At 38.8% G+C, this 25,762-nt stretch overlaps 1 protein-coding gene across 10 annotated transcripts in view; it reads right to left on the bottom strand.

Annotated features, from left to right (window-relative positions):
• The window catches only part of MAP4K3 (mitogen-activated protein kinase kinase kinase kinase 3), a 90,022-nt gene that overhangs the window by 19,626 nt on the left and 44,634 nt on the right, over positions 1–25,762 (bottom strand). For 8 of the 10 annotated variants that reach the window (XR_012774895.1, XM_075496709.1, XM_075496710.1 and 5 more), the window contains 9 exons: positions 18,618–18,676; positions 17,393–17,431; positions 17,038–17,091; positions 13,262–13,304; positions 12,050–12,212; positions 10,939–11,048; positions 6,803–6,844; positions 2,677–2,761; positions 1,454–1,533 (listed from right to left, as the gene is read on the bottom strand). Coding sequence is in view for 9 of the 10 variants with exons in the window: in XM_075496709.1 (XP_075352824.1) it covers positions 1,454–1,533; positions 2,677–2,761; positions 6,803–6,844; positions 10,939–11,048; positions 12,050–12,212; positions 13,262–13,304; positions 17,038–17,091; positions 17,393–17,431; positions 18,618–18,676 (675 nt within the window). In the remaining variant the exon portion in view is untranslated. The remainder of the gene's footprint in view (positions 1–1,453; positions 1,534–2,676; positions 2,762–6,802; positions 6,845–10,938; positions 11,049–12,049; positions 12,213–13,261; positions 13,305–17,037; positions 17,092–17,392; positions 17,432–18,617; positions 18,677–25,762) is intronic. The other 2 variants (XM_075496711.1, XM_075496714.1) reach the window with 1 other exon arrangement.

The following is a 25,762-nucleotide window of genomic DNA, read 5'->3' as shown; positions in this document are numbered from 1 at the left end:
CCTATTGTCCGTTATCATAAATAATGATGTAATAAATGGTTAGCACAGAGGGTGCACTTCTATTCCTGAAGTCTTCTCATAACCTAAATACACTGTAAGAAAAACCTATGGTAATAATCTACCAGCCTGGCTGTATCAAAATTTAATGTGCAAGTCTGATTGATTTTCTGTAGCTGCAATAAGCATATTGTGACTTCGTAGGTTTGGATCTGAGGATTAGAGAAGAACAGCAGTACTTCAAATTTGCAGGTTGACTGACCTATCCCTCATTCCTCCTGTTCCACACATGACTGGCTGTTTTTACAAGCATCTCTTCTCATCTCTAAGTGGTTATTAAAACATTTCCCTAAAAGCTCACTAGGCAATGCACTGCAGAACATGGTGCTTAGAGAAAACAAGGATGGATATGAAAGCACGAGTTTCATTACACCTATTCTCCTTGCCAATTTAAAAAAAAAAAAAAAAAAACCACAACCAAAAAAAACCAAACCAAAAGAAAAGAAAGAAACAAAACTTTCCTTGGTCTGCCTGGCCTGCAAGAATTATTGTATTAGTGGTATTTCTCAGGGTAGGTTTTACAACTGCAGTGTAGCAGCAGAGAGGTACCTGAGCTAACTTTAAACTGACTAACTCAAGCACCAGTGTGATTATGGGTTACATGGAGCTCAGTGCAAGCTAGCTAGGCCTTCTTCTCAACACAACAGACATATCTACAACGTCTGAACCCTGGAAGATGAACAAACACCAGTGCCTCCAGCTTACAGTGTGAAGGCTGTCCTTGCAAATTCCTCCATCTTGATGGCAGATGCACAGCTCCCTAAATTAGGGAGAAGGCAGGAAAGAAAACAAGTCTCTTGCAGATTAACAAAAGAGCTGGAGAAGACACCATAGAGAAAAGCCTGCAGTTGGCATTTCCCCCTTCCTACTATCCCTTCAAAAAAATTACTATTTGTAAGATTCTGCAAAGACAGAGTTTTAATTGGGATTCAGTAAGCTGAGTCTCATCAGCAAAGCTGCTTTTAAGACCAAAAGAATGGAATCTAGTGTATAAAGGATCTCCTTGCTTCCCTGTAGCTGAAACACAATGTTTGTTGCAAATATTGTATCTTGTAACAAAGCTGTAAAGAAAATAGAAGCTTTCATCCAAAATATATCAGGGAAATTCCATACTATTTAAAAAAATCATTTAACTGCAGGACAATGCACTATGATGAAGTTCAACAGATTGATATATGCAGATCTTCTACTTAAACATCATTCAGCCTATGAAAAACTTAAACATGACTGAAAGGTATCCTCAATAGTAAACATTTAAGGAAATTCTCAGTGTAGCTAGTGCCTGTGTAATTGTGGTAAAGTCAATTTTTACAAGGATTATACAACATTAATCTGAGTTGCTAAAAAAAAGTGACAAAGACATATTTTTTTCCAAAATATCAAAACAGAAATATACCTGCTCCATTGATGTTTCATGAAGTTCATTGAGGTTCAGTGTGTAAATACCTTCTTCTGCACCAAATATCAAGTACTGATCTGCAAACACAAACAACAACAAAACATAGAAATCCTGATTTAAGGAAGGTGTGTTTTAATAAGAGTATGCAGCTCTTTACCAAAAAAAAAAAAAAAAAAAAAAAAAAAAAAAAAAAAGACCTAAAACAATTACACACATTGAAACAAACCAACCTGTAATAGTTACGGCGTTTGAAAGCATGGAAAATTAATCTTGCTAAAGCAGCTTAAATTTGTGGATGGGGCTGTTTTAAGACATTAGGAAAGATCAGTCCTTTTTTTGTGACTAACAATTGGAATAATAACCAGCAGTGATACAACCAGAAGCAAGAATTCATATGAATAATATCCTCATATACAGATTTTCCTGCTTAGACATTTCCATATATTTTCTGACATACTCATAGTCATCTTTTGGAGTACTTCAACAGCAGTATTGACTGGAACGTTTTCTCAGTATTTTGGGGGTGCCTTACATCTTGAACATAATTAATACCCTGGATTACACTTAGGCATTCAAACAAGACAGACATCTCATACTGAGATGATGTCAGCTGCAAAAGATTGATTTCCATAATTTCAGTTTCTAAAAAACTTAAGTATTTTCTTGCTTACTGGCTCAGTAGCATCTCTATACAGCCTATAATCAAAAGGTGACGTTGCAGGCAATGCGAGTACAATGTTACCAATTATCCCTTTCATCAGGCTATTTAATAAAACACTAAAACATATGCAAAAAATAAAGAGAGTTGCAGAAACCTGTAGGACCAGAAAGACTGGGGGGGGAATATCAAGTAAATGATAAAGAAATCAATCTCAACTAGGACCTCCAGAAGTCAGATTTTTTAAAAATAAATTAGGATTGGCATCTTTTGGACTAAAATGTTGAGAAGAGTCTTAAATCAAAACAAACAAAAATTTTTTACCTTTGGTATGTAATTTATTCTTTTTAATCAAAGCTGAAAACTGCACCCCATATATATCTTAACATAATTAAACAAACAACATTGAACTTCAAACAGCAGTGGCATAATTAAAGAAGAACTTCTGCTTATATAAATAAACCTATTTCAAAATATGCCTATTTTAAAAGGAATAGTCTTGCTCATCTAAGCACTCTTGAAATCCGAGGACAAAATGGGTAAAATATATGTAATATACTACCTCTTGTATCTGGATTTATCCATGATGTTGCACAATGAATTTTTAATGGACAGCCATTGAAAACCTTTGAAAAGCAAGCACCCATCTATAGAAGGAAAAACAATTAAAAATACACATATGAAAAATTAAAATTTGACATTTCCAGTAGGATTATTTTTACTTAAAGTAGTAACAAAAGGTTAACAGTAGTTTCATTTGCCATGTGGAAAATAACCTCATCCAGACAACAAGTTGACAAAGGGTTTGGTTTTTTATTGTTTGGGGTTTTTTTGTTTTTGGGGTTTTTTTAAGTGATTTTTTCCTTTGTGCGTAAGACCTTTCCAAACAAACATACCAGAATTAGCATTTCGGAACTAGCTCTTAAATTAATAGTCTAAGCACATACTTACTACAAAGGCAACAAACCTGAAAAAGGTTCCTGAATTTTGTGACTTTAGAAAGTCTCAGAGAAACTTTATTCTTGCCATATTTCACACATAAAATAAAACTCTAGGTAACGCAACAATCAAAATCTTAGTTGTAGATTTTTTATTAGTTGTTTCGAATTAACTTATTTTCAATATTCATTGCTTCCCAAAGGGAAACCTCTGGTAGAAGATCCCACTCCTTGTTCAGCATAACCCTAATAAACTCAGTTTGCCTATTAAGTAAGTGTCTTGCATAGTATAACATAATCAATCTCTCCATCTTCCCCCTAGTGAAGCACAAGCATTTGTCGGCATTTATAAGAATACTTGGTAAATTTGCTTCAAGATGACAGAAAAGCAAAAGCCAGGGCTTCCTCCTTTCCCCTCAAACGTCAACATAATAATTACCCATCCTATTTTGTTAAGAAACAGAGCTGATCATAGTACTGCAGATGAAAAGGAATGATGCAGTAGTAAACAACAATTAGTAAAGTGAAACGTTATCATTTATCAAATGATGGTCAAATATACGAACCAGTCATAAGTAAGGGTTGCCATCCTGAATATAGGCAGGTATCACCTTTACGCAAAGCTACATAGTCTGTAATACAGCTACAGAATGGCAATGTTTTCACTTTAGATTAATACTTTCTGAATTATTATCGATCTATAAACTGAATTAACCAAATAGCTCTTGTGTTAACAATTGGGACAATTTTTTTTTTAACCTGTTGCTGAATAAGAAAGTCTGCACACATTTCAGTCACTTCTGAACATAGTTTAGGCTAATAAGAAAATAAAAGAGAAAACACTTCACAATTAACCCTTTAAAATGAAAAGCAGTAAAAGTTAGACCTTTCTTTGTGCTTCAGACATCTCTCCCTCTCGCATCACTATAATGAAGTCCATGAGTTTGTCCATACATACTTATGTGAGGGAAGAATCAAATTCATTAAGGTAATCAGCAATACATGAAAGACTCCATTGCACAAAGACAAGGGGAAAGACTTCAGCACTGCTACTACTACTGCAGAAGTCTGAGTACCAAGGCAGAGAGCTGGCTGCTTGCTAGACAATAAGGGGATCCTTCTGCAGGCATAAGAACAGAAGTAAGATAAAAGATATATGTGAGGCAGGAACATGAGAAGATACTGACACAGAGTGACCTTAAGGTACTGACAGCTTCAATGTTGTCAAATCCCTTGGCAGCAAGGAGTTTGAAGAAGGGATGATATCAAGAAAAACAATACAGGGGGTTTTTTGGCAGTTTTATGGAAGCCTCTTCCCAAGTGCACAGGGCACTGAAAGGCACTCACAGAAAATACACTAGATGACACTCAAAGCACTGATCTCCTAGAATATTGGTGTTTCTGCTGCTCCTGTAACCAGCTACGCAATTCTCCTTGACCCTTTCCAAGCACTGAAGAGAGATGCTGCACAGTGGAGGGAAGCTGTGCTCACTGCTAAGACCTAGTTGAGCTCTGCAGTGATAAGTTGGATAAGAAAGAAGGAGGAGATGGAAATCAGAAGAGACTAATCCTTTTCCTTTGGCCATTCTCAGCCCTGATCTCCAGGAAGCCTGCAAAGCCAAGAAGCTGCTGCAAATGCCTCAGAAGGGTAAACAGAGCCTGAGGGCATTATCTCTAAATACCAAACAAATCTCAAGGATACAGCTGAGAATCAGACAAATTATTGACCTGAATTGCTAGTGGGGAAAAAACCCCACAAACATGAAATAAAAGGTTGGAGCAAAGCTGCTTGATCTGACTGCTGTCACAGAGGCATTTAAGTCTCGGGGAATTTCAGCAGGCAGGGCATTCCCTCACTGGTAGGATCTAACAGGTCTCCCTGTGCTGCAAGCCACCTAAAATAGCAGGGAAAAACACACTTCCAGACTGTGTTATCCAAGAAAGTTGAACAAAATCTCTAGAGTCACAGGCAACCATGCATAGATACAATTTTAAACAGAGCCCCAGAACATCTGTTTTAGAGGACAGTGAGAACACAAAACACTTCTTACCACTCGGCAACATACTTAAGAACCACAAATCAAAAAAACCCAAACAAACAAGAATCAGAACAATGATGTACCACAGAAAAAGGACAGAAGAGAATTAAATATTGTCAAAGTTTTACTTGCAGTAGCAGGGTATTTGTTAAATAAGACTCCCAGTTGATGTTAGGATACAAAACATGCTCCACAATAGAGGAAAGTAAAAAGTCCAGTAATCCCAATGACCTGGGAGAAAAACCCCTTCCTTAACCAAATTTTCGTTATTTGGCAACTGATGCAGACAGCAGGCAGAGAAGAACATGTAAGTGCCAAATCAGTCTTCAACACTTAACAGGGAGGTTAGAAAGTTTGTTACACATAAAAGGTGTGATGAGGGAAGAGCAAGAGAGGGGAAAGAGTTTTCAACCTGAGGACCAGCAGAACCAGAGAATTAGTGCACTACCAAGGTGCATGAACATGCAGAGAGCAGTCCAATACCCAAAGACTCATTTGATCAGCTTCAAAAGTTTTCCTATTTAGTCAGGTTTTTTTACAGTCTCTTTTTACAGCTTCATTATATTAGCAACTCACACTCATTCTCTGATGGCCTGTCCCTGAAGTTTGTGGCAAAAGTTCAACATGTATGACTTCATTTTGAGCTATTCTATTTTCTACCCTTTTTCTCATTCCAGTCACTGAATCTATCTTATTTCCCCCTCCCCATGATGATTCAGTTCTTTTCAATGCTAGGAGTGCTTCCAAACTTCTGTCATCCACTAGTTTAAACTATGCACTCCTACGCCATGCATTTAGTTTAATATTTAGTTTATTAAAACAGGATTGACCTCAATAAACAATGCTAAACTTATCAAGAATTCAGAGCTCTGGAACAATCCTGTGCATTTATGCAAGAGTTTACAGTTCTAAGGAACAGAAGCATGACATCTACCTTAACCTGTCCTGCTTCTCTAAAATGGGTAGGAAGCAAAAAAAATCATTTGCACTTACACATCCTTGTAGCAATTTTATTTTCTTATCTAAAGATGAGAAGCTTATCTGGCTTAGGAGCCACGTAGCAAAGAGGTTAGTTTAAAATCAGATGAATCCCCCATTTGGTGCACAGTACAACTACACGAATGCATGCTCCAGCACACAAGGAGGAGAGTGGTGAGGGCAGAAACAAATGGTCAAGAAGAAGGAAAGACTGGCTCTTCCGACCACAGTGCTGACTAAAAGCACAGTGACAAGTCCATGCAGATATTACAACGAAATTCTAGTTTGCTTTATGTTATGAAGGTGCACATAGATGTCTGTTAACAGTTATTTCCAGCCCTAAGGCATCTGTGAATCCTATCTTCAGTTTTGAAACCTAGAGCTGCATAGTATAAACTTTGAGCTATTTGTAATTCTTGAGAGGCGTCAGCTCCTCAGATCAGTAAGTATCTTCAGTACACTGAAAGTACTTCTGTGACATTAGTCACAGAACTCTCATTTACTTTTCAATGAAGCAAGCAAACAAAAAACCTTCCAAAATTTACTTCAAAAGCACAAAATCAAGGGTGGTTTCTGAAATACCATACCTGTGGCTTAACATTTCTAAGAGATACTGACTTTTATAATTTTTTTTTTTAATACTACAAACATTTTAAAAAGTGTACTTTCTCAGCTTTAGTAAGAAAACATACCCTGCTTCCAACATGCATTTGTATGATTCAGTAATACTCACGTGTACTTTAGGTGTGGGAGGAAGGCCATTACTAATTGGTTTCTAGAAAATAAAAGTTTAAAAGTATGTTTACACTCACATGCACACATATGCATGAACATGCATATTCTCTCCCCACACTACAGCATAACTGAAATACAAGTCTAACAATTTTTTTAGAATGCTGTTAAAAGCACTTGATAAATAATTGAGCATAATTATATTAGGAGAAAATAAACAGCCAATACTTGTATCTACATAAGAAATATATACAAAACACTCCCTGCAGATATTTTCAGACAATAGAGTGAGTTGTGTTGTGTATTACTACATTATGCTGAATGGAAGGCACTAGGCACCTACTGGGACACTCTGCTGTGTCCAATGCCACATGTACTAGATCTGAAAGCCATAGCTGAGCTTTGGCTACAGTCCCATTTTTAAGCATGAGGTTAGGCTAGAGACCTCCCTTCCAATTGACACTTCCATAATTCTGTATGAGTTTTCTAACCACGTGTCTCAGTGACCACACACCAAAAACTACCTGTATCATTTTCTTTCATTAAAACCTCTACTATGATTCCCTAATATGTCCTCATTGAATGTCTGCATAGTCTATTGCGCAGCATTTTCACATTACGATGATGCCTAAAAGAATGCCATATCCAGCAATACAAAGTTTAAGCAATATTGCATCAATTGTTCAATATTACAAGCAGCGTTAAACTCTATCAATCAGTACTAGACCCACTTTCCTGTATCAGTATCAATTTCTCCCAGTAAAAACATGCTTCCGAAGAAATGTATTTTACAGGCAACATAGGAAACTTCAAACACACAATTTCAAATGCCAAGTTCAAAGCAGTTCAGGAAATCATACTTTCCAAAGTACTGCCAGTATTACTGGCACTTCCAGTAATACTGTGTGGAGGACACACAATGGTTAGAGGGACAGGGTGCTAGTATGGGCCCTCAACCTGTTGCCCAGGGGCGTGCTGGGGACACTGCACCACAGTCAAAGTCTTGCGGAGATGAGCTGGCGGCTCCTGAGGTAGTAGAAGCCAACAATGAAACTTCTGTGGAACGCCTTAAGGGAAACAAGGGGTGTTCCACTAGGAAGATGACAAGGCCGACAGTCCAGACGAAGTGTCTCTACATGAATGCATGCGGCATGGGCACCAAACAGGAGGAGCTGGAAGCTACCATGCTGCTAGAAAGCTATGACCTGGTTGCCATTACTGAAATCTGGTGCGACGAATCCCATGACTGGAGTGTGGCTATCGATGGCTACAGGCTATTCAGAAGGGGGAGAGGGGCAGAAGTGTTGCCCTCTATATCAAGAAATGGATAGTGTGTGAAAAGCTGTCCCTGAAGAACAGCCACAAGCAGGTCGAAAGCTTATGGGTAAGAATTAGAGACCGAGGCAACAAAGGGAACCTTGTGGCTGGCATCTACTACAGGCCACCCAATCAAGGAGAGCCTACTGATGAAGCCTTCTTCCTCCAGCTACAGGAGGCTTCACGCTCGCAAGCTCTTGTCCTACTGGTGGACTTCAACCACCCTGATATCTCTGGAAAAGTAGCACGGCGAGCTGTAGGCAAGAACATATATAAGTATGGGACCCGATGAGATGCATCCCAGAGTCCTGAGGGAACTGGCTGATGTAGTTGCCAAGCCACTCTCCATGATATTTGAAAAGTCATGGCAGTCAGGTGAAGTCCCTGGTGACTGGAAGAAGGGCAACATTGTGCCCATCTTTAAAAAGGGTAGAAAGGATGACCCTGGGAACTACCGATCTGTCAGCCTCACCTCTGTGCCTGGGAAGATCATGGAACAGATCCTCCTAGAAGCTGTGCTAGAGCACATGGAGGACAGGGAGGTGATTCGAGATAGCCAACTTGGCTTCACCAAGGGCAAGTCCTGCCTGACCAACCTAGTGGCTTTCTATGAGGGAAAGGCTTTCTATGTTTTTCCCTTGTCCACATCAGTGGACAAGGGAAAAGCAATGGACGTCATCTATCTGGACTTCTGTAAAGCCTTTGACACGGTCCCCCACAACATCTTTCTCTCTAAATTGGAGAGATACAGATTTGATGGGTGGACTGTTCAGTGGATAAGGAATTGGTTGGATGGTCGCATCCAGAGAGTAGTGGTCAATGGCTCAATGTCCAGATGAAGATCAGTGACAAGTGGTGTCCCTCAGGGGTCCGTACTGGGACCAGTACTGTTCAATATTTTCATCAATGACATTGACAGCGAGATCAAGTGCACCCTCAGCAAGTTTGCAGATGACACCAAGCTGAGTGGTACAGCTGACAGGCCAGAAGGATGGGATGTCATCCAGAGGGACCTGGACAAGCTAGAGAAGTGGGCCTGTGTGAACCTCATGAGGTTCAACAAGGCCAAGTGTAGGCTCCTACACCTGGGTCAGGGCAATCCTCGGTTTCAACACAGGCTGGGGGATGATGTGATCGAGAGCAGCCCTGCGGAAAAGGACTTGGGGGTACTGATGGATGAAAAGCTGGACATGAGCCGACAATGTGCGCTCGCAGCCCAGAAGGCCAACTGTATCCTGGGCTGCATCAAAAGACATGTGGCCAGCAGGTCGAGGGAGGCAATTCTGTCCCTCTACTCTGCTCTGGTGAGACCTCACCTGGAGTACTGTGTCCAGCTCTGAAGCCCTCAGCACAAGAAGGACATGGAGCTGTTGGAGCAGGCCCAGAGGAGGGCCACAAAAATGATCCAAGGGCTGGAGCACCTCTCCTACAAGGACAGGCTGAGAGAGTTGGGGTTGTTCAGTCTGGAGAAGAGAAGACCTTATAGCAGCCTTCCAGTACTTAAAGGGGGCCTATAGGAAAGACAGGGACAGACTTTTTAGCAAGGCCTGTTGTGACAGGACAAGGAGTAATGGTTTTCAACTAAGGGAGGGCAGACTTAGACTGGATTTAAGAAAGAAATTTTTTTACAATGAGGGTGGTGAGGCACTGGAAGAGGTTGCCCAGAGAGGCAGTGGCGGCCCCATCCCTGGAAACATTCAAGGTCAGGTTGGATGGGGCTGTGAGCAACCTGATCTAGTTGAAGATGTCCCTGCTCATTGAAAGGGGGGTGGACTAGATGACCCATAAAGGTCCTTTCCAATCCAAAGCATTCCATGATTCTGTGATTCCTTAAAACAAAACAAAAAAATGCACGCAATGTTTCTGCTCTATTTCCTCTTCACTTCTCTAAAAAGAGTGACATTTCCAACCTCATCCTTAGAAGAAGCCCCCAAAGACTGCAGTTTCATGTTACATTTAATCTGATCTAACTACAGATGTCCCACTCTCACATTCACACTCTCACATCTCACATTCCTGCTTTTGCATGATAATAATAGAATGACCACTCTGGAAGCCATTTGCTGCTTTGACAAAAAAACTCACTTGGAAGAAGAGAAAGGTATGCCGGAATATTTCCTTTCCTCAGCTCACAGCTGGATCAGATTGCACGTGGTGTAAAACTGCATTCCTTCCATGAGTGCAACTTCACATGAGTATATATAGCTCAAGTCTGACAGTAAACTCCAGCTGCTAAATCCTGAAAACTGGAGCTCCAGAGGCCATCAGGCAAACAGCTGGCATATCTGGACCCTCAATCTACATTTCTCCATCTTTTTTCCCCTGAACACCAAAAAGCTTGTATGCCTACATCTGGGATAGAAGGAGGACTCATTTGGCAACAGCCCTGATTCAGCTCCTTTCCCAGGGCCAGCCAAATCCTCCAGCAAGCCATCAGGTGGCAGCAAGTTCCTCAATTTCCTCATTTGCTTAGTCATTGCTCAGTACAACACATTGCATCTCTCTTGCAGGATCTTGTTCTCATTACCTGTCTCTCAAGTATGTGAATACAAGCAAGTCATCAAGTATGTGAATACAAGCAAGTCAGTCTTTTATATCCATGATTATTTTAGTTTCTAATGAAAATTAAATACAATCTTAAGCTGAAGTTTGAGTCGGTATCACAACTAGACAATTTAGCAAAACTGTGCTTTGATTCAAAGTAAGCAAGATACCATCCAGCTTCATTTCTATACTAAAGAGTGTGCCCACTCCTTTTCATTGCACATGTAAAACAGTTGAGACAATTTTAAAATAACACCTAGAAGTTTAAATACATACCAGTATTTCCTTCTTTTCTTTCCTTGAAAAATTAGTGTCTCTAGTGTCATTCTGTTGATGTGGTGATCCCTCTCTTTCACCATTTAATTGTACAGAAGTGACTCCATTACCTAGAAAGATTCATATTTAAAAATGTATTCTTCTACCTTCAACTTAAAGAGTAGTGTAGCCTAAAAACAATTCTGAAGGGCCAAAATTTCCACTTATGTCAGAACATGTTCCAATACCCTAGTTTATTTCTAAAGCATACATGTTCCTATATGCGCACATATAACCATCTATAGAGCCATATTCAATCTCAGTCCATGGCTTTTGGTAATTAATATAACAAACCTATTGTGGGCATAGAAAGGGATGCAGTCATGGTTATGAGGAAAAATGTATTTAACATATCTAAAGAAAAACTTGGCTATAGCTAACACCTCAATTATTCATTCTTTATAAATAGCCTTGAGGCATTTCTTAGCACTGGATGCTTAAGTGTTACAGTCAAATCTGTAACACATCAACTGCAGTACTAAATATGTAGCAAGGAAGCGCTAGCAAGATATCAATTAAGAGTCAGACATTAAGCTTGCTTAAAACAAGCCAGTCCAGGACAACTCTCAAAGCATCAGACTTTAACAAAAGCATAAAAGGAACAGCCTGAACAAACAGTAAACAAACACAATTACCTGCTATACTATCCAACCCAGTTCATTACATATAAAAGTAAACTTTGAAAGCAAAACGCTATTCTTGACATGTCAAATGACAACAACAGTTGACACAGGGACAGAATCTGAAACCTATATACAGGAAAACTTTTTTATTCCCTGTGACAATCCTGATACACTACATCATAAGCCTGTTGCTTAGAAAAGCAACGTGTCACCAATGGCATCAGCAGGAATTGTGTCAGTGACTTTACTAGAAGGTACGTTTGACCCTCTTAAGAGTTTAAGCATGCTTTCTTTGTGCATTTTGGCTTTCATGCACTTTTTGTTACTTGCCCACCACAGAAAAACTACCACAGTATGTTTTAATGTGTTCATAGGTGAGGATGTAGAAATAAAATCACATTAGATTATTTAAGAAATATTTGTATACTTCTTGGTGTCACTCTTATTACCTAAAGCATTAGATTTCTGTGGAGGTAACCGAGGAGGTGGCGGTCTGGGTGGAACCTGAGATGCAGATTTTGCTGGACTCTCTGATGTTGGGCATCTCTTGATTGTCCCTTGATTATCATTTTCAGAAGAATGAGTTTCTTGGGGGATAAAGATGGATTTAGGCTGAAAAAGACATAGTAATAATACAAACATGAATATACATAATGAAATATACATAATGAATAATACATAATGAAAAAAGATTCAAAGCATCCATTCTACTTCTCAATGAGAAAAACAAAAAAAAACCCAAAAAAACCAAAAGCACATCCAATATTTGGATCCTGGAATTTTCACAAGTAAATTGATAAAGCAACATGTTCTGCCATGCAAATTTTTTTCAAAAAACAAACTAGAAGGAAATGCATAGCAATAAGGAAAACCTATAAAATCATTATATTCAAGTCACGCATTAAACAATTATTGGGCATGTGGAAATGTCACTGTTCTCTACTTAAAATGTCTACAGACATATAAGTAGAAACTAGGGAACATTCAATGATACGACCAGAACTTTGTGTGAAGAATCCCAAATAGGGGATGTAACCCACATAGGGCAACACTGTTCAGACACTGGGCACACTAATGCTGCTTGTAAAAATCCTTCTCAGTTATGCAAAGATAGTTAGTGCAGGAGGGTAAGTAATCAAACCTGCAGTTTTTGCCTGGGAAACTGACAGCCAGCCAAAAAAAAAAGTACGTTTTTTTCTTTTCATTTTTGCTCATATTAAGATAACTTCAGTGTGAAAAGGTTCACTTACTCTTCAAGTGGCAGCCTGCAAAACCTAATCTGATCCAGGCATGCCTCTGAAGATCACCATTCAGACACCAAAAGTTAGCAAGCAGATGCTTTATGTGGCAGCTCTTTACTTGTGGCACTACATTTTTTAACTACCCAATTTATTCCTTCCAAAGTATCAGAAGTGCAATTAGTCAGAAACAGCACTTTCACACTGACAAATTCTCTACAGTGCAATACTTCAATTTGCAATTAAAGGCTACAAACACATAGGCCAACACCCTGGATATACGCTTGACTCAAAACTCGATTCAAGCCTTCAAGTCATGGCTGAAGTGAGAGAACCATCAGTACAGTCATTTAGACACTTCTGCATTTCTTTATTTATTTAAAATGCCCTTTTATTCTGGGCAACAAAATCCCCACCACTTACCTTTGGTGGTAAAGGAGGTGGCACTTTAGGTTTCATAGTAGCACTATAAAGAAAAGAAACAGAGCAGATTTTCCAATGTAGTTCTTTGAACCTCGTATTGCAGTGTTCAAGAGGATACAGGATTTTATAAATGCCATACAAATAAACACCATTAACTTGTTGTCAACAGCACTATTATATCCAAATAAACTGCATCATGAATACTTCCAAACACTTTCTTATTGCTGTGCATACCACAGATACTATCCAAAAACTCAAGTATCACAGACCCTCCCTAGAGACCACAAAGTGACATGAACTGATTTGTTGAAGATGCACATACTTGTGCAGAAGAAATCAGGGAGATGCAGAGCAGGCCTGATATTTACACTGTTGAGAGGAGAAAGATTTAGGATATCAGTGAGCTTTTCTAAAGGGCCATCTGTAGGTATATAGGGCAAAAGAGAGTTACAAGAAAACTGATGAATACCATTCCTTGAAAAATTTATCACTGACTTCTTCAGAACAGCCTTACACATGAAAGCAAAATCCATCTGCGATGGACAGCTAGCCTACTGTCTGGGTTGTTTTAGGGGTTTTTTTCTTCCACAAGTTCCTTTTTTCACAGAAATCTTGGGAAAGACAACTTTTTAACACAAGAACAATTCAACAGCTTGGCACAACAGTACAAGATATCAGCAGGAAACAAGAAGGCTGAAGCATCGGGAGCATTCTTCTTCTGCTGGTTCTGTGATTTAAAGAATATACTGCATTTTTTTAAAAATCCTCAATTCCTAAATTTTTTATGTTTTTAAAAACTCTAACACTGTCCTGTTTCCTAATCTTCTGGAACAGAAAATTATTTCTATTAAATAAATTAGGAATACGACTGTGAAAACTTGACATTCTTGCACAATATTTTCCTTACTTTTAAATTATGTTCCAAAGTTTTGGGAAAATATCCAAGTAGTAAGATATCTGTTTGCTTGTTTACAGATCAACTTGTCTGCTTTGCTTCATTCTTTTCAGGAGTTTGTTGTGGCATCTTATAAGTTGTTTTTATTTCAGAGAAACTGGAAGGGGACTTCTGATAATGGGTTACCCTGTGTCACGCACTTCAGCTGCTATGGTGATAGAAATCATCTTCTCTTCATAACATGGGACCAAGCTTAAGTCCTCAGTCATGTGTGTCCAAGCTCCGTTTGTATTTTCTTTCATATTCTTCCCTGCATCTCACACAGCCATCACAGTGTTACCGGGCAGCCAAAGGTAAAAAAGAAAAAAGCCAACTATTTGGCATAAATGTGACAGATGTTTGTACAAAGGACTGTGTGCCCTGGTTCCAACAGCAAGGTTTATGTGCAGTTTGTCACCACTGATCAGTGGTGAACACAGGGGAGCGCCCCAATAATTTCTGCTTTCCCAGCATCCATAACCAGGAAGTTCAAGCATCATCAGCTTTGCTGCACATGAGAGAAAAAGAAATATCAAAACCAATCAAAATCATTAAGTGAAGAGAGATAATTTTATATTGTTCCCTGAATTGTGTGGATTCTCTGCTGCTATGAGTCACCCAGCTTCAGAGTCATGCAGAGGTATCAGTTTGGACTGGAAGGTGTACAGCTGCTTCATTGCTATTGTTCTGGATCTGAAGGGAGAAGTGACCAACATCACATGTGTTCTTCAATTGCAGCTCCATCTCACAGAATATAAATCAAACAAAAGCCTTGAATCTTCAGTGGGCTCCAGAGAAAGATATCTGAGACTGAGCTGATGAACCAACATATTGCAGCAGAGCTTTGGGCTCAAGCAGATACCAAGAGGAATGGCACAGATGAAGAATCTGTCTGATCTAAGGTTGAGGGATTCAAGGCTTACCCCTGCGCTCACTGGAAATTGTCAGGCCCTCTCTGTAGGGCAAGAGTACCTAGGATGAAATACGGGAAGAAGCAAAAAACACCAGGACTTCTTTGGAAGACCACTGGTGACTGTCCTTAGGGTCAGACGAATTGGAACCTCTCCAGAAGCTATCAAGTTCTTTCTTGCTTAACCTGAAAAAGAAAATCCACAGAAACACGACAACAGAAGCAGCTAAAACCAATGCTGTTTGAAAGTTCTGATGGAGCTCATGCAAGGAACAAGGATCTCAAAGCATTGGACAAAGAAATCAGTGCAAGCACTTCAAGGCAGCAGGGATCAAGAGGTTCCAAGCCCTGGAACATTACTGAATTTGATGATACTGGCTACAAACAGAGTAAGGGCGGGGCGGGGGGGGCGGAGGGCGGGCAGGGACGGGACGGGACATTAAGCAAAACCAAACAGACAGACAGAGATGTACAAAAAAACATCCAGAGATTAGTACGGATGGAGGAACAAAGCTGAGGTGGCTTGCAGCAGCGCAGATATCCAGAGCATCTTCACTGAAGGCCATCAGAGTGGAGCTGGCAGTATGGAGCTATAGGGGACCGTTACATCCTACAGTGCAGGAAGCCCAAGTTCTCATTATGAAGATCTATCCAGCTAGGAGCAAAGCAGGTTCTCAGCTTTGTCCAAATGCAGGGGAGCAAATCAATGAGTAGCATTATCAACCTCTTCCTCTCCAGAATAAGACACATGAGCTTCGTATTATTGATGAACTGCATAATCAATCATGCCTTTGAACAACCGCTTAATAATGAAATATGAAGAATTTCTTAAGGAATTAGCAAGGGAATTAGCCTGCTAAAAACTGACAAAAATAATTTTTCTTCTATAAATATCACTTGTGTCAAACAGGGAACATACATGTGTTTTGAGAAGTTGATCATTAAATAATGCAAGTTTAATGTACCTGTCACCTAGCTGATATCAGACACTATCAGTAGCTTTACCCTTTTTGAAGGGGGTTGTCCCTCATGCTCAGTACAGTGATAAAAACCACTGCCTTTGTTATAAAAGAACAGCAGTAAAATAACGAGGGCAGGGAGAGAGATTTGGTTTTCTGTAAGAGATAGATGCCAGCAATAGATAACGCATGTTTTACAGGTTTCTGGTATGAAGCAACAGCTTTCAAAATTATCCGTTAACAGAAAGTAAACAAGAATTCTGTCTCAATGGCATCTTGCTTTTTGGTCTTTACATCAGATTTATTTAGGAATGTAAATTTCCACATACTGGCTGTGCATTTTAAATTGTTTCAGCTCCCATCTGTCAATGAAAAAGAGCCCAAGAATACTTATACCAATGGAATTTAATATGAGCATAATTAATTTAACACATGCCTATTGGATACTGCCTTTGCAGTCACATAACCTTGCGCTCTCTGTGGTAAGGGAGCCAGCTCTTTTCCAAAATCAAGCAACAGTACAAGCATCCTCCTAGCTGAAAATGTGGACAGAACAAACTCAATCATTTAGAGAAGACAGTTAAATATGTATTTTAGGTATTTTTAATGAGCTTTATTTTAATATACAGTCATCAGTTCTAAAGAAGACACCAGGACTGGGGTCAGACTCAATGTTACTACGCCAAGATTTTGTTCAATAATAGAAGATAAAAGGACAACTGTGTCAAGCGAGGAATAATATTTTTTCCCCAATTTATCACAAGTTTATCAGCAGAGTAAGAAAACTTATAGTGATGTAATCTAGGAACAACATTAAATGCCTCTCTTTAAAAATGTTATAGAAGAAAAAGAATCCTGAGAATCCTGGGATAGAACGATTCAACCTTTTTTTTTTAAAAAAAAAAAGTTTTCATCTATTCAAGAATCAGATTTTATATGTATTTATTTATTTTTACAAGTAGAAAGGACTTACTGTTTAGCATCATCGTCTGCATCATCATCATCTTCTAAATGTGCCACATGTCCCCTAAGAAAATGAACAAGGTACTATGGTTGAGTGAGTTGTATTAAAATTACCTTGGCTACTGTGAAAAATTCTGAGCTCAAGGGCTACTACCTCTTTTACAGAATTTTACTGTCTTTTAGCTTTTTATTATTATTATTATTATTATTCTTTAAAGCACAGCTGCAATCCAGACAACTAAGCCTCTCCCATATCCTCTCAGCAAGTACAGGGACAAACAAGAACTAGTTGTGACAGACATAAGAAATCAATGCACAAATGACTTTGAAACACACAAGATGGAAAAAAAAATATATAGAATTACCGCTGATGCAGTTCTTCTTCAACTGATTTTAAGAGACTCCTTCAGCATTAAATAAGAATAAGAACACAGTTTAATTGTGGCACACAAACTTAATTATCAAAAGCCAGGACAAATGCTCCTATGATTCTATCAGTAAATAATCCAAAGCATGTTATTTCAGCTGGTTTTCAGAACACACATTGAACATCCATACACAAATGAACATAGCTGCCTTTTTTTTATTTTTTTACACATTTTAATATGCATTTATTAATGTATTGCTATTAAGTGCAGTGGTCCTTGTTCCTTGTACTGTAAAACAAGGACTGTCTTAGTTTACTCCAATTTAAAACAAATCCACACTATCCAAGAAAAATCATCACAATCATTAAAAAAAAAAATCAGACTGACAAAAGGATTAAACTACTATTGGAATAAATTCATTCTTCCCTAGTTAATTTTTGTAACATTCTGAACTTCCTCATTTTTGTGTCTTTGTCTGAAAACACAGACAGGAAGGAATAGCAGGCAAAACACAGGGATGAGAAACAACAGGATTTCGGAAGATACCAGTCTTCCTATTTTCCCCAACTAAAAGACTGCGTAAAAATATCATGTTCTATGCTTAGATTTTCTGCATTTTTTTAATATGATTTAATTTAGCAAAGCAAAGCTAGGCATCCTAATTCTGACATGCATAAATGTAAATTAAGAAATTGGGTGGAAAGGAAGAATTACATGGAAAACTATTTCATATTATTAATACAACAAAATTATTAAACGTATGAACATGAAGCTAAAGGACTTTGCTGAGACAGGTAAGTTTTGTTTTTTAAAGCATCCATAATTGAATGTTCCTAGTGCCCTACAACATGAAGAAGAGCATAAAGCAATGTCAAAGAGCAGCACTGGTAGCTCCTAGATGGGGTAAAATTGTGCTCTGTGGGAACTATAATGCAAACATTTTGTTAACAAGCAGACCAAGATAACAGCTCTTAAAAGGAAGCTTACAGCACCACAGAGACAATATAGTTGACACAGCCTCAAATACTGAGAAGTGCTGTAATTCTGTATCATTGGAATTACTATTATTTTAGAAATAAATAGTGATTTTGGAATTGTAACTGACATAAACAAGCTTGACATTTTACTACATCCGTTTCAGCTAATGTGTTTAACACTTGTGATTCTTATATTAAAACAGTCTTGAATGAATTAAAGACAGAAAATGCCATTGCTTACTCACTTATTTGCACCCAAGAAGTAGCCACACTGAGGACCATGACCATATTCTAGCTGTAGATCCTACAAATAAAAAAGAACAAATTTTCAAGATGAACAGGTGAGCAAACACATACCCTGTGTCATGCTGCTGTTATCACCTCTGCCACACCTGAGCTACCAAACGAACTCATTCCTCTGGCCTTCCTGGCCCCTAGCACTACTCTCAGGCCCACCACACCCAAAAATCTCCTCTCTGCCAGTTTGCTGCATCTCTAATTTCTTTTAAAACTCTGACTTTAGCCTCTTTCTTGGACACACAGATCCTTTGCTCAAATAAAGGTGGCTGCAGAAAAGGAAACAAAACAACAACAACAAAGGACTTTGTGATCTATCAGACCCCGTAGAGAACCCAGCCATCCCTCACTGGCACATTATAGTACTCATTTCAGATGGGGAATAGTTCTGGCAGGGAGCCTGAAACGCCTTTAGCACATGGGGACGTTAAAGAAATAAGCAGAGAGGACAGTAAAAGTGTTTTTATAGCTCTGGTTATAGCAATACATATTTTAAGGATAACTATGTATATTCTCATGTATACTTTAAAATCGCCTTTTGTATTGAAAAGAAAAATACAATATTAACAGCAAAGTCAAGCACTCAAGCAATCATGGAGCATGGGCTACTTAGAAAAAGAAGTGGCAATAGGCCTCCAACAACATATGGCATACAAATTTAATGCATTAATAGGAATACAGGAACCATACTGAAGCACCATCAAATCTGCATCTGTCAGGAGGATACTGCTGTAATTACAGGGTATTTTTTTCTTCAGGTGGATCACAACAGGAAAAATTTGAGCATAATTTTGCTCCCAAAATACTGAGTGTATTCACCAGGAGAAAGGAGTTATTGATCACTGTTGCAGTTTAACCCCAGTCAGCAACCAAGCACCATACAGCTGCTCACCCACCCTCCGCCCCTGGTGGGATGGGGGAGAGAACTGGAAGGGCAAAAGTAAGAAAAGTCATGGGTTGAGATAAGAACACTTTAATAATTAAAATAAAATAAAATAGTAATAATAATACTAATGGCAAAAGAATATACAAAGCAAGTGATGCACAATGCAATTGCTCACCACCTGCTGACCGACACCCAGCCACTGCCCCAGTTTATATACTGGGCATGACATCATATAGTATTGAATATCTCTTTGGCCAGTCTGGGTCACCTGTCCTGGCTATGCTCCCTCCCAGCTTCTTGTGCACCTCCTTGCTAGGAAAGCATGGGAAACTGAAGACTCCTTGACTAGTATAAGCACTACTTAGCAACAACTAAAACATCAGTGTTATCAATGTTATTCTCATACTCAATTCAAAACACAGCACTATACCAGCTACTAGGAAGAAAATTAACTCTATCCCAGCTGAAACCAGGGCAATCATCTAAGTTAGTGATAAATTGAGCTACATTGTTCCTTTCCAGGAAACATTTTAAATGTCTCCCAACATTGTCTCTCGAACAGGCCTCTTTCAGCTGCAGCCCGTATCAAAAGCATGCCATCCTTCAGAAAGATCCCCAGATATCCAAGCAATAAGAGCAATAAGCTTGGATTAGATGACAACTCATGGGGTTGATCTCCAAAAGGGCATTTTTGAAAATCAGAGGAAAAGTCTCACACTAGATTTGCCAATGCTCCAAGCTGACGAAGCAGAAGCCACTGCAGCTTTCAGTTCCAGACTGAAGGGCAATGACTTTAATACAAAGCTATACATATTTTCTGCCCGGCGAGGAGTTCCAGGTTGTTTACTGCGCCCTCAATTCTGCTCTGTAAAGCTAAGTAGTAGTTTACACATAGGTGTTTCTACAACAGCATTTGATTGCTTCGGTGACTTTCCACATTTTCCCGACAAGTGAGATATTGTGGAAAAAACAATATGTAACTGATAATTACTTGATGTAAAAGAATGCATAGATCAGAGGGGTGAATGAAAATTGCAAAGGCAAGCCTGATGCTGGCATTTCCTGAACCATAGAGAGACTGACTTTTCAATCTTTGTACCAACTTTATTACACATCTTTTTTTCTAGAATTAAACAAAGAAACCCCCAAACCACCAAACACCATCCCCTTCTATGGATCTGACTCACAAGGGCCACCTGACTTTCCCCCTAGACATCTGTCAGTGGAGCTAGAAAGTTAGGTGACAGGAAACAAGGGCCACAAGTTACCGTGCTGGTGGGGAGGAAGGCTCACTTCTCTCCAGGAACGTGTCCCAGGCTCTGCGAGGTAGCAGGTGGAAAGGGTCAGGCCTCAGTTGTGGGTGTCTTTGATCCCTTCTGCTATCCTTATCTTCCTTCTTCACAGTTTCATCCTTCTCCTATGCCCGAATCTCAACTCCTCCTGCTCCTTGCTCCAAACAAGCTCAACAAGTCTCCTTTCCTCAAGAAAGGCCATCCTAGGCCCTCCACAATTTCAGTCTCTTCATCACTCCCAATATCTGCCACCTTATCCAGGCAATTCCCTTCTGCTGGTCCTCACCACCAGCTGACGTACTCCAATCCACCACAAAGAATCACAGATTTAACCTTCTTTACTGTGAGTACTTATATTACTTCTATGCAATCTCAAAAACTTCCACATGTAAGCACAGGTGTTTTGAGGATTCAGGCTCTAGAGCAGAAAATAACAAGACTGGAAACATAAGATGACACCAGACTCACAAACAAGGAGGTTAAACAGGTTGTGTGAGTCTATGTAAGAGGACACCAGAACAAAGACTGTGAGGCCGTTGAGAAAAATAACCCCAGGTCAGTGTAATGAAATCTGAGATTTTCACCCTAAAGTGACAAGCATTTTGTCTACATGTTGCAAATTCACATTAATCAAAAGTGGGAAACGAAGATCTTATGCTGGACAGAGCCAAAATGTCTGTCCATTTTAATTTACACACTGTGCAATGTATGGCTATATACATTGTACAGCAATGACAGGAAAATTAATAAAAGAAAATAAGCAAACCCCCATAAAACATTAGGAGCCTTCATCTATCATCAGACTTTTTAAGCCTTACTGGAATTTTCCTTATGAAAAATGACATCTGCCAGAGTGACTTATGTTTAAATGCTTTAAAAGGACAAAAGCTTTGTTTTGATCCAGTTTACTATTGTGCTGCCTATCAGCATTTATTTGACTATGATTCTAATTCGATATGTATATTTTTTGCCTTAACTAGCTTGTTAGTATTCTTTTAAGTCCTTTAAATATTGCTGGTTTTCACTCCAAACATGGAGAAGTAATCCATTGCTACGGAAATTCCTTCTTTTGCACTCTTGACAGATAAATACTGAGAGCTAGAGAGCTTTTAAAGTACAACATTTTTTCTTGCGCCCTCTATTCCAAATGTATCCAGAAGTTACAATTTTATAAACCTTCTAGCTACATATTTGATACAAAAACATAGGTAAATACTGCATGTATCCTGCAAAGCCTCCAATGAGCTGTTATACTTTATCAGAGCAACCAGTGTAACTATATCTTTTTTTAAAGCCAAACATAAAGGTATTTTTCAAAAAAACAAAAATCTTACCAGTTATGGATTCCCACCGGGAAGAACAGATTAGCAATAATTACTAAATGATGCAACAATTGGCTTAATAAAAGCTGTAACCTCTTCTGCATCCCTGACGTAACCCAACAACTTTTATGAACCTACACTGATATTTTCATTTAACGTACATACAATGCCGACTGGTTAATTAAAATTCTTTTTAGATCAGATGACATTCACACGGAATAAATCTGAGTGACTAGACAGATATTCTCCAAGAGAATCTTGAGAACTACAGCCAGTAGGAATGAGAAGAGGTCAATAAGCTTGGTGTTAAATCAAAGATGCAACCCCAGATTATTCTGTGTTCACCCTCAGACTACCAACAACCCATTCCTGAATCAACAAAACTGTGTACAAGAGAGTGCTATTTGCTGGCAATGATCATTTTGGAAAAAAGGTAACACAGGGAATAATTACCAGTTCTTCTCAACAGCCTGGGTAATATTAAATGAAGAAGTCATATAGAAAGGCAAATCACACCTTCAGATAAATCACACGTGCAAAGTAATCATGACTAAAAAGAGCATAAAGATTTCCTCAAAGCAAAGACAAATTTGGTGGTAAGGCCATGCTATGAAACAAATTCCCCAGGAATGATAAAATCTACAACACCTGCAGTTTAAATTTCAAAAACTGCTATTTATTTTCTGCAGAATTTCATGATGAATTAATTGTTACTGTAACTTTGACAGTCTCGTGTTCCTGATTTGTTCTGTAGGGCTGAGCTGTACTGGAAATCTACTTTTAGGTGTTCAGTCCTTCAAAAAACAAAACTGAATGTATACAGTGAACCAGCAATTCACAGTTACTTTCTACACTTTCTGTTCCTGAAATCTAGTGAGAAACAAGATCATTTGAAGTGAAAAAATTGAGACTTTATATCCACAAAGTGCTGGGGAAGTAACTCTGAATTTCAAAGAATACAAATCAACTTTAGACTACTAACATATCAAACAAGAAGGCACATACACATCTCTGTTTCTCAGTAAAATGATTAAACAATTCCTATCACATTGCTTCATAAAAGAGGATGTTAATTTTAAAAGAAGCCTAACATTACCTAATACATATGCTATACTTTTAATGCCTTTATTTCATTAAAAAGTGCATTCTTGAATTTCTTGGGATAGCTTAACACATCAGAAATAGCAAGTTATATGTATATTTTTTTTAAACATGCTAAATATAATTCTTCCCTGGTGACTGACTGAGGTTTTACTGTGCATTACTGCTACACAACCACTGTTCCCCTCTCCCCTTGTATTTCAGTTCTCTATGCATTTTGTCTATGAATGTCCACTTGGCACAAAGAGCACTATTTCATACCCATATAATGGAACATCACCCTAGCTAGCTATGGTAAGGCCTTGATACAAGAGGCAATTGTACACAGCATTTTTAAATTGCCTCCTAGCAATAAAACATCTCCTTTTCTCAGTTACTTTTGCCAAGCCAGAAAATACCCAAAACATACAGGGAAGGAAAAGAGTGAGCAAAAACCACATCCCAAACCCTTAGGCACTTCCACCCCCATTTCCACTTATTTTCTTCTGATCACAAGGACTTCGTAAGTATGAAGACTCTCTGCAATTCAGCACTGACAGCTAACATAACTCTAAAAACATATTGCAGCTAAGTAGGATAGGAGTCTTCATGGCTTGTAACAAAGGAAAAGCATATGTATGCATGTGTAGTGAGGAGAAAAATGACTTAAAACAAAGAAAAAGGCTTCTGGGCAAAGTTCTCTTATCTGGGTTGATCTCTTTAATTCAATCTTTTCCTACCAATATTTTAGTTTTTCTGCCACAAATAATTAACTAACACAGAATAGTTATGCTGAAACACTGCATTCCTAAAATTGTTATCAAAAACTATTACAAATTATTAAACCCAGAACATATTTATAAGCCAAAACAAACCAAAACCCAACCATGGCCAAATTATTTAAATAGGACCAAATGTATAAATGCATCTGGCAAATACAACAGTGAAGATTGCACGGTAACTGCAAACTTCTTACTGAATTCTTTGCTAAAGAAGTCTAAAATGAATGCTAAGTTCATAACAACTGAAAACAACTGTAGGCTGGAACCCGAGATAACAAATCCAGGTTCTGTTTAACTCTGTCACTTTCTAAAACAGTAGAATTCAACACTTTTCACTGTGTGTTGAATACTCCAGGGTAAATTAAATGAAGTCCAATGCAGAAACATTTAATTTTTCCCCTAATACAAAGGAAAAAAAATCACTAGCTATAGTATTACAAATCAGTTAGTATCATGCAGACTAGGACCAGGTGGAATGCATCCAAGGTGATGAGATAGCTGGCCAACATTATTATGAGACCACTCTCTAACAACAACAACAACAACAAAGTGGGCTGCTAGTTAGAGGAACCTCAACAAGCTGGAGGTGTAGGCAACAAAACCCCATGGGGCTTAACATACCCAATGAAAAAGTCCTGCAGCTAGGACAGACCAACCACATACACGAGAGGTGGCTGGGGATGGGAAGGGCAACTCTGCAGAAAAGGGTTTAGAGGTCCCACCAGACAAGGAGGGGACTACGCATCAGCAGTAGTCCGGCATTCCTCTGCTGCTCCTGAGGCAAAGGAGACTGTCACAAAACAGCTGCCAAAACACAGCACAGTGACCAGAATAGGAACACGAGGAACTCGAAATGACAGGAAGGAGCATGTGCAAGAAGATCTCAAACGACAGAAGGTACCCAAGTAAGTTCCTGAGAAACTTGTTGGCTAGTTGCAGAAAAAGTAAGAGAGATCTATCCTGAAAAAGAGCCTTGTACCTAGAGCAAAATATTCTGTTATTTATTTAGATATGAAACAAAGGGGTATGTTTGTAGAAGATCAAAGAGAAGTACTATCTTGTCCTTGTCTGTTTGTCATTTGCATGAAGGGATACTGGGGTTTGGACACTGAATTTTCCCTGCAAACAAGACCTGTACTGGATTTCTCCATTCTTCTGGCAGATCCAGGTAGCTGTTTCAGGAGCACAGAGGCAGAGGGAGGGGGAAGAGGAAAAGTAGAGGAATAATTTTTAAGGGTAACCACATCGTAAGTGTCAAATTTTAAAAATGTAATGTGCATAGTGACTGCATAAGCTGCTATATAATCCATGCAGCTGTGCAAAGAGCTAGGTAATAGGTAAAAATACTCTCACTCACTCCCCAAATTTTCTTTCCACCTCGACTGTATATCTTTATGACTTATGCTGCCCAAAATATGCCTCAATTTCTGATAATTTTTTTGTAGGATCTTAGAGACACATAGCTCTGCAAAAGAGTTGTTGCCCATAAGGTATTTTATAAAACAAGTAGAACAGCATGGGAAAGAGCCCAACAGTAGCTGGTGATACATTATGCTTGTGAAAAAGTATAATCTTTTCGTCTTTATGACGTTTGAAAAATCCACATATAGAATCATAGAATGGTTTGGGTTGGAAGGGACCTTAAAGATCATCTAGTTCCACCCGCCCTGCCATGGGTAGGGACACCTTCTTACTATACCAGGTTGCTCAAAGTCCCATCCAGCCTGGCCT

The sequence above is a fragment of the Mycteria americana genome, chromosome 3 (assembly GCF_035582795.1).
Source record: "Mycteria americana isolate JAX WOST 10 ecotype Jacksonville Zoo and Gardens chromosome 3, USCA_MyAme_1.0, whole genome shotgun sequence".
Lineage (NCBI taxonomy): Eukaryota > Metazoa > Chordata > Aves > Ciconiiformes > Ciconiidae > Mycteria > Mycteria americana.
Note: the sequence above shows the minus strand (reverse complement) of the source record. Positions and strands in the feature narration are given on the sequence as shown.